The 14,922-nt window shown below is 42.6% G+C and overlaps 1 protein-coding gene across 17 annotated transcripts in view; it reads left to right on the top strand.

Annotated features, from left to right (window-relative positions):
• The window catches only part of mlh3 (mutL homolog 3 (E. coli)), a 140,992-nt gene that overhangs the window by 10,918 nt on the left and 115,152 nt on the right, over nucleotides 1-14,922 (top strand). For 15 of the 17 annotated variants that reach the window (XR_009510842.1, XR_009510844.1, XR_009510841.1 and 12 more), the window contains exon 3: nucleotides 4,006-4,085. Coding sequence is in view for 7 of the 17 variants with exons in the window: in XM_059962908.1 (XP_059818891.1) it covers nucleotides 4,006-4,085 (80 nt within the window). In the remaining 10 variants the exon portion in view is untranslated. Of the gene's footprint in view, nucleotides 1-4,005; nucleotides 4,086-6,708; nucleotides 6,804-14,922 lie in introns of all 17 variants that reach the window. The other 2 variants (XM_059962939.1, XM_059962933.1) reach the window with 1 other exon arrangement.

The raw sequence follows: 14,922 nt of genomic DNA on the forward strand, positions 1-14,922 counted from the left end.
AGGTTCTGTAACTTCTCAGTCCAGGTTCTGGGAATGATGGTGTTAAATGCTGAGCAATAGTTGATGAACAGCATCCTGACGTAGGTGTTTGTGTTGTCCAGGTAGTCTAAGGCCATGTGGAGAGCCATTGAGATTGCATCTGCTGTTGATCTATTGTGGCAATAGGCAAGTTGCAGTGGGTCCAGGTCCTTGCTGAGGCAGGAGTTTAGTCTAGTCATGACCAACCTCTCAAAGCATTTCATCACTGTAGATGTGAGTGCTACCAGGTGATAGCCATTAAGGCAGCTCAGATTATTCTTCTTAGGCATTGGTATAATTCTTGCCTTTTTGAAGCAAGTGGGAACTTGCAACCGTAGCAGTGAGAGGTTGAAAATGTCCTTGAATACTCCCACCAGTTGGTTGACACATGCTTTCAGAGCCTTACCAGGTACTCCATCGGAACCTTCCACCGGTTCACTCTTTTTAAAGACAGCCTAACATTGGCCTCTGAGACAGAGATAACAGGGTCACCAGGTGCAGCAGCGATCTTCACAGCTGTAGTTATATTCTCCCTTTCAAAATGGGCATAGAAGGGGTTGAGTTCATCTGGTAGTGAAGCATCGTTGCCATTCATATTGTTGGGTTTCATTTTGTAGGAAGTAATGTCTTGCAAACCCTGCCAGAGTTGCATCTGATGTTGCCTCCAGCCTCGTTCAAAATTGTCCCTTCGCCCTTGAAATGGCCCTCTGCAAGTCATACCTGGTTTTCTGGTACAGACTTGGGTCACCAGACTTGAATGTCACAGATCTGGCCTTCGGCAGATGGCGTACCTTCTGGTTCATCCACAGCTTTTGGTTTGGGAATGTACAGTGAGTCTTTGTAGGTACCCACTCATCCACACAGGTTTTAATGAAGCCAATAAAACTGCAACATACTCATCCGCTCCTGTGCTTCCCTTGTCCAAACCTTCATTACTAGTGCTGCAGTCTTCAGTCTCTGCCTATACTCAGGAGTAGAAGTACGGCCAAGTAGTCACACTTCTTGAACTGAGGGTGTGGAATAGCACAATAGGCATTCTTGATGGTGGTGTAACAGTGGTCCAGTGTTTTGTTACCTCTGATATTGCAAGTGATCTGTTCATGGTAATTGCTTAGTGATTTTTTTTCAGACTGGCCTGGTTAAAATCCCCCAAAATGATGGTGAAAGCGTTAGGGTGCGCTGTTTCATACATGTTGATCTCATTGCTCAGATCATCTGAAGCCTGATTGACATTGGCCTGAGGTGGAATGTATACTGCTACCAAAATGATCCCAGAAATCTCCAGTGGAAGGTAAAATGGGTGGCATTTAACTGTTAGATATTCCAGATCTGGTGAGCAGAATTGGGACAGCACCTGATATATTTGTGCATGAAGAATAGTTGGTCATGAGGCATACTCTTCCACCTCTGCTTTTGAGAGACTCTATAGATCTATCTCTTTCTCTCCCTCTTCCTCACTTGTTCCCCTCTTCCCTCTCCCCCCCCCCCATCGCCCTCCCTCTCCTTTCTGAGGAGGCTGAAAATAGTCGATATTGGGAGTTTAAAACCTCGGTTCCATAAACACACTTGTATCCCTGACCTGCAGCCATGTTTCCTATGTGGAATAGAGCGAGGAGTACGTCCACAATTGGCATTGTTTCCGTCAGTTTTAAGCTGCAGTAGTTCATTTAATCGCATTTAAGACATCCTTGTTGACTGTACTGACCTTGGAAGCAGTTGTGCTTTAGAGCTGTATCAGGCTGAAACGAGAATATTTAATCGTATCCATTGAGAGTACAGTGAGGTGATCAGACTTCTTGAACTGAGGGTGTGGAATAGCACGATAGGCATTCTTGGTGGTGGTGTAACAGTGGTCCAGTGTGTTGTTACCTCCACTGCCACACGAGTCACTGCAAGACTCCCAGAGGTTAGTTTACTGGTTGAGTCTGTGGTAAAGGCGGCAAATGCAGTTTTGGCATTTATTTCAAGGGCAATAGAGTATGAAAGCAAGGAGATAATGTTGAACCTTTTTTAAGACACTAGTCAGGCCACACCTAGAATATTGTCAACAGTTTTGGGCCCCATATCTGAGAAAGGATGTGTTGCAGATTTAATAAAGTTGTTGGGAGTGGTTTAAACTAAAATGGCAGGCGGATGGGAACCAGTATGATAGAGCTGAGGATGAGCCAATGGGTTTACAAGTAGATGATGGGTGTAACATGAATGTAAAGAAGGGCAAGCCAATGCAAAAGAGCAAAAAACGCAGTACTGTATTTTAATGTGTGTAGTATTCGGAATAAGGTGGATGAACTCAAGGCACAAATAGATTGGTCGGTATGACATTATGGGCATCACTGAGTCATGGCTGAAAGAAGGCAATAGTTGGGAGCTTAACATCAAAGCATATACTTTTTATCGAAAAGACAGGCAGGAAGGCATAGATGGTGGTGTGGCTCTGTTAGTAAGAGATGGGATTACATCTTAAGAAAGAGGTGACACAGGATCAGAGAATGTTGAATCTTTGTTACGAAACTGCAAGAGTGAAAAAAAAACATTATGGGATCATATATGGGCCTCCAAATAGTAGCCAAGATGTGGAAAATGTTGCAAAGGGAACCAGAAAAGGCATGTAATAAGGATAATGACACAATTGTAATGTGGACTTAAATATACAAGAGGACTGGGAAAATCAGGTTGGTGTCAAACTGCAAGAGAGGGAATTTGTTGAATGGCTTTTTAAAGCAGCTTGTGCTTGAGCCTACTCAAGGAAAAGGTATCTTAGATTGGGTGTTGTGTAATAACCCAGATGACGACAGAGCAGTAATGGCTGAAGTTTCGGGGAATAGTTCACAAAGTGCAGGATAGATATGCCCCACAGAGGAAGTAATTCTCAAATAGCAAGGATAGGCAACTGTGGCTGACCAAGGAAGTTAAGGACTGCATAAAACCCAAGGAAAAGGAATATAAATTAGCAAAAGTGAGTGGAAAGTTGGATGATTGGGAAGCTTTTAAAATCCAACAAAAGACAGCTTAAAAAACCTATAAGGACGGAAAAGATGAAATATAAGGGAAAACTTGCCAAAAATATAAATTGGGACACCAAAAGCTTTTTAAGTTATATAAAGAGTAAAAGGGAGGTGAAAGTTGATAATTCACCCCTTGAAAATGTTGCTGGTGAGGTAGGAATGGTGGTCAAAGAAATAGCAGATAAACTTAATGGGTACTTTGCATCTGTCTTCACTGTGGAAGGCATTGGCAGTATGCCAGAGGTCTGAGAGTTTTTGGGAACTGGAGTGCCATTTTTATTACAGAGGAAAAATAGTCAGGCAAACTCAAAGATCTTAAAGTGGATAAGTCACCTGGACTAGATGGACCAGAGTCATGAGAGAGGTTAGCCAAACCTCATTGGTGAGGAAAGTGTTGGAGTCTATTATTAAGGATGAGGTATTGGGGTACATGGACACCAGCATGGTTTCTGTAAAGGGAAATCTTGCCTGACAAATCTGTTTGAATTCTTCAAAGAAGTAATAAGGATGATGGACAAAGGAGAGGCAGTGGATGTCATTTACTTGAATTTTCAGAAGGTGTTTGATAGGTTCCATATGTGAGACTGCTTAACAAGATGAAATCCTATGGCATTATAGGAAAGATACTGGAAGGTATAGAGGATGGCTGACAGGCAGGAGGCAGCGAGTGGGAATAAAAGGGGCCTTTCCTGGTTGGCTGCCGGTGACTTATGGTGTACCTTGGTGGTCAGTACTGGGACCACTACTTTTTACATTGTTTGTCACTGATTTAAATAATGAATTGATGGCTTTGTGGCAAAGTTTGTGGATGATATGACGATAGGTGGAGGGGTAGGTAGTGCTGAGGAAGCACTACAATTGCAGTAGGACTTGGCAAATTGGAAGAATGGGCAAAAAAGTAGCGGATGGAATACAGTGTTAGGAAATGTATGATAATGCATTTTGGTAAAAGGAACAATGTCAGTTTTTACTGTTTGAACAGATGCTCAGCTGGGGTCAAGTGGGTCACTGCGTTCTTTATTCTTGAAGTGGAAGAATCCAGTCTTTTTCCGGCCCCCAGAGGTAAGTCTTGCTGCTGGTGGGATGTTAGTTGTATAATCACCATTACCTACCCCTACCTGACTTAATTTTAAAATCATCCTTATTTTCAAATCTCTCTGTGATCTTTATTCTCCACATTTCTGGAATCTTCTCTAGGCTTACCAGTCCAAATTGTGTATTTTTCCAGTTCCAAATTTATTTAATTGCACTTCCTATTCCCATTTTGATAAGTCAATCCAAGGCCTCCTCTACTGTTGCAATGAGACCACACTCAGTTTAGAGGAACAACATTTTATATTCTGTCTGAGTAGCCTCCAACCTGATGACATGAACATTGAATTGTCAAACTTCCAATAATGCCCCCTTCCCATCCCCTTTTTCCCCCTCTCACCTTATCTCCTTGCCTGCCCATCACCTCCACTGGTGCTCCTCTCCCCTTTTCTTTCGTCCATGGTCTGGCCTTCTGTTCCCTCCTATCGGCCTCCCCTGTCTCCAGCCCTGTATATCTTTTGTCAACCAACTTCCCAGCTCTTTACTTCATCCCTCACCTGCCTGGTTTGGCCTATCATCTTGTTTTTCTCTCTTCCCTTTTAGATCCACTTCTTGTTTCTTTTTCTCCAGTCCTGCTGAAGGATCTCAGCCCGAAATATCGACTATACTTTTATTCCATAGATGCTGCCTGGTCTGCTGAGTTCCTCCAGCATTTTGTGTGTGGTGCTTGGATTTCCAGTATTTGCATATTTTCTCGTTTCTAATTTATTGTTTCTCTTTTGGTGTCCAAATCTTTTACAAACAAATTTTAGGGCACAAGTGTAGTTTGAAGTCTGATATTATTTGTTCATGCATCTGTAAAGAGCATTAAGATGTCTTCATGCATACTGAGGCTTTAAGGGACTTCTGTTGGGCACCTTACTATTTAGACAGTGTTGATTCAGATTCCTACACTTCATACATGAAGAAAGCAGTCATCGAAGTCAGGTGTACTGAGATTTTGGAATAATTTGAACATGCCTTTGCTCGACCATTCACATCTGCTCAAATCCGTCACCAAGGGTCTGGCATAGCAAATGCAGAAAGCTGGGAGCCAACTTTAAAGCATATAGACAAGTGGAAAATAGCTCTTAATTCTCTTTGAACTGAATTCAAAGGAACATGAACACATAGATAATAGCACTCTGCCTTTGACTCATACAGAGATGAGATTAGCTTTATTTATCACATGAACATTGAAGCAAACAGTGAAATGTATCATTAACATCAAATCGGCAAGGAATGTGCTGAGGACAGTCCGCAAGTGTCCCCATGCTTCCGGCACCAACAAAGCATGTCCACAACTCACTAACTCTGACCCATTTGTCTTTGGAATATGAGAGGAAACCGGCGCAACCGGAGGAAACTCACATGGAATCTGAATTCTGATTCTGGTCATATGCTACAGTGCAACCTAAACATAGTGGTCACATTGAACAGGATCTGCTCATCAGAGTGGTCAGATTGAACTCTGTAAAGCATTAAACTAACCATATTCTACCATGCTGCACGTACATTTGCCCATACATAGTGGTCAGACTCAACAGAAGTGGTGCCCAGTCTGGATCAAGTGTTTTCTTGTTTGCTGGGTGGAATAAGGATAGATGAAGTTTTCTACCTCTCCTCCTAAGGAGTTGTACTAGAGGATTAGCCATAAAAAGAGAGAAAAATAAACTCTCCACTGCTGCAAACTCAGGACCTCGTATCCTGACAACGTTCTGGTAAATAATTTCTGCACTCTTTCTAGTTTAATAGCAGCTTTCCTGCAGAGACAAAGACTGGTTGACAAGCGTGGAAAATTTTCATACTTCAGCAAATGATTGGAAAAATAATTTTCCATTATATGGAAAGAGGAAATTAAACAATTATTTTCCATGTGTCTTCAAAAATCTAGAAAGTCTCTGGAAATAGTGTAAGATCGTAGAGCATAAGACATGGGACCAAAATTAAGCCATTTGGCCCATCGAGTCTGCTCTGCCATTCAATCATGGCTGATCTTTTCGTCCTCTCTTCGGCTCCACTCCCTGGTCTTCTTGTAACCTTTGACCTGTGTCCAATCAAGAACCTATCAATCTGTGATAAGACTGCTGAACAGATCCTGACCTGGATCTGGGCCGTACCTTCCAAATATCTGGACCTGACTTGCACTACCTTACTTTCCCTTTTCTATTTTCTAATTATGATTTATAATTTAAATTTTTATTATATTTACTTCGATTTGTACTTCAGGGAGTGCGAAGCACAGAAACAAATATCACTGTGATGATTGTATGCTCTAGTATCAATTGTTTGGTGATAATAAAGTAAAGTAAATACACCCAATTACCTGGCCTCCTCAGCTGCCTGTGGTAACAGATTCCACAAATTCTCCACCCTCTGGCTAAAAAAAAATTCTCCTCATCTCTGTTTTAAATGGGTGCCCCTCAATCCTGAGATTGTACCCTCTTGTCCTGGACTCCCCCACCATGGGAAACATCCTTTCCGCATCTACTCTGTCTCAGTCATTCAACATTTGAAAGGTTTCAATGAGATCCCCTGTCATCCTTCTAAATTCCAATAAGAACAGAACTGGAGCTTTCAGACGTTCCTTGTATGATAACCCTTTCATTCCTAGAGTCATCCTTGTGAGGCTTCCTCTGGACCCTCTCCAATGGCAGCCCCTGCATCTTTTCTGAGATGAAGAGGCCGAAACTGTTCACAATACTCAAGGTGAGGCCTCATCAGTGCCTTATAAAGCCTGAGCATCATGTTGCTGTTTGTATTCTAAACTTATTGAAATGAATGCTAACATTGCATTTGCCTTCCTCTCTGACTCAACCTGCAAGTTAATTTTTAGGGTGTTCTGAACAAAGACTCCCAAGCCCCTTTGCATCTCAGATTTTTGGATTTTCTCCCCATTCAGAAAATAATCTGCACATTTATTTTTTCTACCAAAGTGCATGACAGCACATCTTCAACATTGTACAGATGGCCCTTCTTATCCACAGGTTCCGCATGCGCGGATTAGACAAACCCGGAAGTTCTCTCCAGCACTAGTTGTTTGACCATGTACAGACTTTTTTCCTTGTCATTATTCCCTAAACAATACAGTATAACAGCTATTTACATAGCATTTACGTTGTATTAGGTATTATAAGTAACCTAGAGATGATTTAAAGTACAGGCAGTCTTTAATTTAGAATTGTACATAAGTTGGAACAGGTACATCCGGTGTTATTTAGCAAAAGTTAGTCAAAAGTTTGACTTGGAATATAGTATATATCTTACCTTTCTATGCCTATAAAACACTTAAGAAACGTATGTATTTCAATAATTATACCACTGCATTGCTTAGTAATAATTGTAGCTTTCATTGGGGCAGGGCCTTTTGTATGCTCCATTATTCTCAATTTATCCTTTAAAATTGTTCTGATCATTGACTGACTGTTGCCTAACGCTTTTCCAATGACCGATGGCATTTCACCTCTTTCCGATTGCTTTATTATTTCCACTTTATTTTCAATTGTGATCGTTTTCTGTCAACGGAACACAAACCCTGAGGTTTCAGCAGCAGCCGCAGGCGGCGGGTCCTGAGCTCTGTCGAGTCCTAAAGTCCACCGCATTAAGACAGGTCAAATAAGGTCCAGACATCCACCGGGTCCTAAAGTCCACTGCACTGAGACATGTTAAATAAGGGACTTGAGCATCCGCAATTTTTGGTATCCGCCGGGGGGGGGGGGGGGTGTCCCAGAACCAATCCCCCCACAGATAAGGAGGGCCGACTGTATTTGATTTGTCACTTTCTTGCCCTTTCTCCTAATCTGTTTAAGTCCTTCTGCAGCCTATCTGTTTCCTCAACACCACAGGCCCCTCCATCAATTTTCATATTATTTGCAAACTTGGCAACAAAGCCATCTATTCCATCATCTAAATCATTGATATACGGCATAAAAAGAAGTGGTCCCAACACTGACCCCCGTGGAACACCACTAGTCACTGACACCACAAGAATCCTTTTATTCCCACTTGCTGCCTCCTACCAACCAGCCCATGCTCTAACCATGTTATTAAATTTCCTGTAATATCATGGGCTCATAGGTTGGTAAGCAGTTTCATCTGTAGCACCTTGTCAAATGCCTTCTGAAAGTCCAAAAATACAATATCCACTGCATCCCCTTTATCTATCCTACTTGTAATCTCCTCAAAGAATTCCAGCATGTTTGTCAGGCAAGATTTTCCCTTAAGGAAACCATGCTGACTGTGTCCTATCTTGTCCTGTGTCACCAACTACTCCATTAACTTTATCCTTAACAATTGACTTCAACATCTTCCAACCACTGAGGTCAGGCTAACTGGTCTATAATTTCCTTTCTGCCACATTCCTCCTTTCTTAAAGGATGGAGTGACATTTGCAATTTTCAAGTCGTCTGGCACAATGCCAGAGTCCAATGAGTTTTGAAAGATCATTGTTCATACCTTCACAATCTCTACTGCTACTTCTTTCAGAACCCTATGGTACAGTTCATCTAGTCCAGGTGACTTGCGTATCCTTGGGTCTTTCAGCTGTTTTGATCAGGTTTGATAGAGATGTTGGGGAGGGTTTAAACTAGTTTGGCAGAGGGGTAGGAATCAGAATGTGAGTGCAGGGATTAAGATAGAAGGACAAGGGCATGATGCTAAGAGTTCTGAGTTGATGAGAAGGACAGGCAGGGGACAGAACATAATTGTACCCAGTAAAAGGGGTTGAAATGTGTCTATTTCAATGCTAGGAGTATTAGGAGCAAGGAGGATGAATTTAGAGCATGGAATAGTACGTGGAACTACGATGTTGTGGCCATTACTGAAACATGGTTGGACGAAGGGCAGGATTGGATGATGAAGTCCTGGGGTTCAGGTGTTTTAAACGAAATAGGATGGGGGGTAGAAAGGGGGGGAATGGCATTGCTGGTCAGGGATAGTATCATGGCTATAGAAAGGGAGGATGCTGCATAAGGAGCGTCCACGGAGTCCGTCTGGGTGGAAGTCAGAAATAGGATGGGATCAATCACTGTGCTGGGAGTAGTCTATAGGCCCCCAAATAGCCCTCGGGACACCGAGGAGCAGATAAGCAGGCAGATTTTAAAATGGTGCAGGAAATACAGGGTAGTAGTTGTGGGTGTTTCAACTTACCTCATATTGACTGGCACCTCCTGAGTGCAAGGGGGATAGATGGGGCTGAATTTGTCAGGTGTGTTCAAGAAGGATTCCTGACACAGTATGTGGACCGGCTGACAAGAGGAGAGGTTATACTGGATCTAGTTCTGGGTAATAAACCTGGTCAGGTGACAGACCTCTTCGTGGGGGAGCATTTTGGTGAGAGTGACCACAACTCCCTTAGCTTCAGCATAGCTATGGAAAGGGGTAAAATCAGACAAAATGGTGAAGTGCTTAACTGGGGAAGGGCTAACTTTGAAGGGATGAGGCAGGAACTAGCGAGAGTAAACTGGAAACATGTTCAAAGAGGAAAGCACAGAAGTAATGTGGGAGAAGTTTAGGGACCACTTGAGCTGGGTTCAGGATAGGTTTGTCCCACTGAGGCAAGGAAAAAATGGTAGGAAAAGGGAACCGTAGCTGACGAAACATGTGAGGCAACTCGTCAGAGGATAAAGGAAGCAATGTTAGATATAAGAAGCAGGAATTAGGAGGGGCTTATGAGAAATATAGGGTAGCCAGGAAGGAGCTAAAGAAAGGACATCAGAGAGCTCAATGGGGGCATGAGAAGGCCTTGGCATGTAGAATTAAAGAGGACCTAAAGGCGTTCTACGTGTACGTGAAGAATAGGAGGATGACGAGAACAAAGGTGGGACCGCTAAAGGATAAAGAGGGCAACATATGCCTGGAGGCAGAGGAGGTTGGGGAGGTCCTAAATGAATACTTTGCTTCAGTACTCACAAGTGAAAAGGATCTTGATCAGGATGAGGTCGAAGTAGAGTGGGCCTGTGTGCTGGACAATGTGGAGATTAAGGAAGAAGAAGTGCTGGATCTTCTTAAAAATATTAAGATTGATAAATCCCCAGGGCCGGATATGATACACCCCAGGTTGTTGTGGGAATTGAGAGAAGAGATCGCAGGAGCATTAGCCATGATCTTTGAATCCTCTGGCTGCAGGGGAAGTGCCGGAAGACTGGAGAATAGCAAATGTAGTACCCTTGTTTAAAAAAGGTAATAGGGAGGAACCTGGGAACTATAGACCGGTGAGTCTTATGTCGATGGTATGCAAGCTACTGGAAAGGATTCTTAAGGATAGGATCTATGAGCATTTGGAGAAGTACAGAAAAAGAGAGTAGGTCCTGAAGGAAGATTACTGGGAGCTAAGAAGGAAATCGAAATGTTGGACCTCCAGAGTAATAATCTCAGGATTACTGTCTGAGCAGCGTGCCAATTCAGCGTGCCAATTCTGTAAGAATAGCAGAATTAAGCAGATGAATGTGTGGCTAAGTAACTGGTGCAGGGGGCAGGGCTCCAAATTCTTAGATCACTGGGATCTATTTTGGGGGAGGCATGACTTATACAGAAACAATGGGTTACACCTGAACTCAAAGGGTACTAATATAGCAGTTAGGGAGGGTTTAAACTAAGTTGGCAAGGGGAAGGAAACCAGGGTGTTAGGGTCGAGGAAGAGGAAGATAGAAATAAGTCAAAGATACTGTGCAGCAAAGATGGCAAGAAGGATAGGCAGATGAATAGACGGGATAATTTGCTGTGCAATAGAAATATAGCAAAATCAGTAACAGATAATGATCTAAATGTACTATACTTAAATGCCCGCAGCATTAGAAATAAAGTGGATGACCTTGATGTACAGCTACAGGTTAAAAGATATGACATAGTGGCCATCACTGAGTCATGGCTAAATGATGGATGTGATTGGGAGCTGAATGTTCAAGGATACACTGTGTATAGGAAAGATAGGAAGGTAGGTAAAGGGGGTTGTGTGGCCCTGGTGGTAAGCAATGATATCAAATCATTAGAAAGAAGGGACATAGGATCAGAGGAAGTAGAATTCCTGTGGGTCGAGTTAAGAAATGGCAAGGGTAAAAAGACACTAATAGCAGTTATATACAGGCCTCCAAACAGCAGCGGGGATGTGGATTACAAGTTACAGCTGGAAATAGAAAAAGCGTGTCAGAAGGAAAATGTCAAGATAATTATGGGAGATTTTAATATGAAAGTGGATTGGGAAAGTCAGGAAGATACTGGATCTCAGGAGAGGGAGTCTGTAGAATGCATACGGGATGGCTTTCTGGAGCAGCTTGTCCATAAGCCCCCCCAGGGGATCAGCTGTTTTGGATTGGGTGCTGTGTAATGAACCTGAGGCAATTAGGGAGCTAGAGGTAATGGAACCCCTTGGAAGTAGTGATCATAATATGATCGAGTTCAGTTTCAAATTTGAAAAGGAGAAGCTGGTATCAGATGTATCAATATTTCAGTGGAACAAAGGAAATTACAGTGGTATGAGATAGGAACTGGCCCAAGTTGATTGGAAAAGTAAGCTAAGTGGAGGGACAGTAGAGCAGAATTGAATGAAATTCCTACAAGAAATAAGGAGAGTGCAGGAGAAATATATTCCAAAAAAAAAGAAAATCATAAAAGGAAAAATAACACAAATGTGGCAAACAAGAGAAGTTAAGGTTAAAATAAAAGCAAAGGAGGCAGCATACAAGGAAGCAAAAATTAGTGGGAAAACTGAGGACTGGACGAATTTTAAAAATTTACAGAAGGAAACTAAGAAAGTCATTAGGAAAGAAAAGATGAATTATGAAAGGAAATTGGCAATTAACATAAAAAAGGACACTAAGAGTTTTTTAAAATGTATGAAGAGTAAAAGTGACACAGGTAGATACAGGACCTATTGAAAAGGATGCTGGAAAAATTATAATGGGTAACAAAGAGATGGCAGAGGAACTAAATGAGTATTTTGCATCAGTCTTCACAGTGGAAGACATTAGCAACATAATAACCCTGATAGCCAGGGGTCTTAGGGAGTAGAATTAGGTACAGTCAAGATTACTAGAGAGAAAGTGCTTGAGAAGCTAAATAGACTAAGGATAGATAAGTCTCCTGGACCAGATGAAGTGCATCCACAGGTTCTGAAGTAGGTGGCTTTGGAGATTGTGCAGGCATTAGAAATAATCTTCCAGGAATAATAGACAATAGACTTCAGCAGACTGACATGGTTCCGGAGGACTGGAAGGTCGCAAATGTAGTTCTGTTGTTTAAGAAAGGGGGGAGGCAGCAAAAAGAAAATTATAGACCTATTAATCTGACATTGGTAGTTGGAAAGTTATTGGAGTCGATCCTTGAGGATGAGATTATGAATTACCTTGAGGTGCATGACAAGATAGGCCCAAGCCACCATGGTTTCATGAAGGGGAGATCCTGCCACACCAACCTATTGGAATTTTTTGAGGTAATCTCAAATCAGATTGACAAGGGAGAGGCTTGTGTATATGGATTTCTAAAAGGCCTTTGATAAGGTGCCGCATGAAAGGCTGCTTAATAAGATGAGGGCCCATGGAATTACAGGAAGGATATTGGAATGGGTGGAGCATTGGCTGATAGGCAGAAAGCAAAGAGTGGGAATACAGGGATTCTATTCTGGTTGGTTGCTGGTTACTAGTGGTGTTCTGCAGGGGTCGGTGTTGGGGCCTCTTTTTTTTTACACTGTATATCAATGATTTAAATGATGAATTAAATGGTTTTGTGGCTAAGTTTGCGGATGGCACCAAGATAGGTGGAGGAGCAGGAAGTGTTGTGGAAACGGAAAGGTTGCAGAGAGATTTGGTCAGTTTAGGAGAGTGGGCAAAGAAATGGCAGATGAAATACAATGTTGAGAAAAGTACGGTTGTACATTTTGGAAGAAATAACAATCGGGCAGATTATTATTTGGATGGGGAGCAAATTCAAAAATCTTAAGTGCAAAGGGACTTGGGGGTCCTAGTGCAGGATACCCTAAAGGTTAACCACCAGGTTGGATTGGCAGTAAGGAAAGCGAATGCTATGTTGGCATTCATTTCAAGAGGAATAGTGTATAAGAGTAAGGAGGTGTTAATGAGGCTCTAAGGGGCACTGGTGAGACCCCACTTGGTATACTGTGTGCAGTTTTGGGCTCCCTATCTTAGAAAGGATGTGCTGATGTTGGAGAGAGTTCAGCGAAGATTCACTAGGATGATTCCTGGAATGCATATGAGGAACATTTGTCGGCTCTTGGATTGTATTCATTAGAGTATAGAAGAATGAGAGGGAATCTCATTGAAACATTTCGAATGTTGAAAGGGTTGGACAGAGTAGATGTGGAAAGGCTGTTTCCCTTGGTGGGTGAGTCCAGGACAAGAGGTCACAGTCTTAGAATTAGAGGGTACCCATTTAAAACAGAGATGAGGAGAAATTTTTTTAGCCAGAGGGTCGTGGATTTATGGAATTTGTTGCCACATACAGCTGTGGATGCCCAATCATTGAAAGTGTTTTAGGAGGAGATTGATAGGTATCTAATTAGTCGGGGTATCAAGGGATATGGGGAAAAAGCCAGAAATTGGAACTAGATGGGAGAACAGTTTAGCTCATGGTGGAGTGGCGGAGCAGACTCGATGGGCTGAATGGCCTACTTCTGCTCCTTTGTCTTGTGATCTTGCGTCTACTCATGGATAGTAAACATGGCTTTGTGAAGGGCAGATTGTGCCTCACGAGCCTGATTGAGTTTTTTGAAGAGGTAACAAAAGAAATTGATGAGGGTAGGGCAGTAGATGTGGTCTACATGGACTTTTGCAAAGCTTTTGATAAGGTCCCTCATGAGAGACTCATCCAGAAAGTCACGAGGCATGGGATAAGTGGAACCTTGGTTGTTTAGATAAAAAATTGGCTTAAAGGAAGAAAGCAAAGGGTAGTTGTGGAAGGAAAGTATTCTGTCTGGAGGTCGGTGATTAGTGGAGTGCTGCAGGGATCTGTCCTGGGACCCCTGCTCTTTGTGATTTTTATAAATGACCTGGATGTATAGGTGGAAGGATGGGTGAGTAAATTTGCGGATGACACAAAGATTGGAGGAGTTGTGGATGGAGATGTAGTTGGTTGAAGGTTACAAGAGGATATAGACAGACTGCAGAGTTGGGCAGAAAAATGGCAGATGGAGTTCAATCCGGACAAGTGTGAGGTGATGCATTTTGGAAGGACAAACCAGAAGACTGAGGACAGGATTAATGGTCAGTTACTTAAGAGTGTGGATGAACAAAGGGACCTTGGGGTTCAAATCCATACATCCCTCAAGGTCGCTGCACAGGTTGATAGGGTGGTTAAGAAGGCCTATGGGATGCTAGGCTTCATTAATAGGGGGATTGAGTTCAAGAGGTCATGTTGCATCTCTACAAATCTCTGGTGAGACCGGACTTAGAGTATTGTGTTCAATTCTGGTCACCTCATTATAGGAAGGATGTGGAAGCTATGGAGAGGGTGCAGAGGAGATCTACCAGGATGTTGCCTGATTTGGAGAACAAGTCATATGAAGCAAGATTAGCAGAGCTGGGGCTTTTCTCTTTGGAGTGTCGAAGAATGAGAGGGAACTTGATAGAGGTCTACAAGATTATGAGAGGCATAGATTGGGTGGATAGTCAGTGCCTGTTTCCCAGGGCACCAATAGCAAACACCAGAGGGCATAGGTACAAAATTAAGGGAGGGAAGTTTAGGGGAGACATCAGGGGTAAGTTTTTTTACACAGAGGGTTGTAAGTGCCTGGAATGACTTGCCAGGGATGGCGGTGGAGGCTAAAACATTAGGGGTATTTAAGAGCCTCTTGGACAGGCACATGGATGAAAGAAAA

The sequence above is a fragment of the Hypanus sabinus genome, chromosome 2, assembly GCF_030144855.1.
Source record: "Hypanus sabinus isolate sHypSab1 chromosome 2, sHypSab1.hap1, whole genome shotgun sequence".
Taxonomy (NCBI): Eukaryota; Metazoa; Chordata; class Chondrichthyes; order Myliobatiformes; family Dasyatidae; genus Hypanus; species Hypanus sabinus.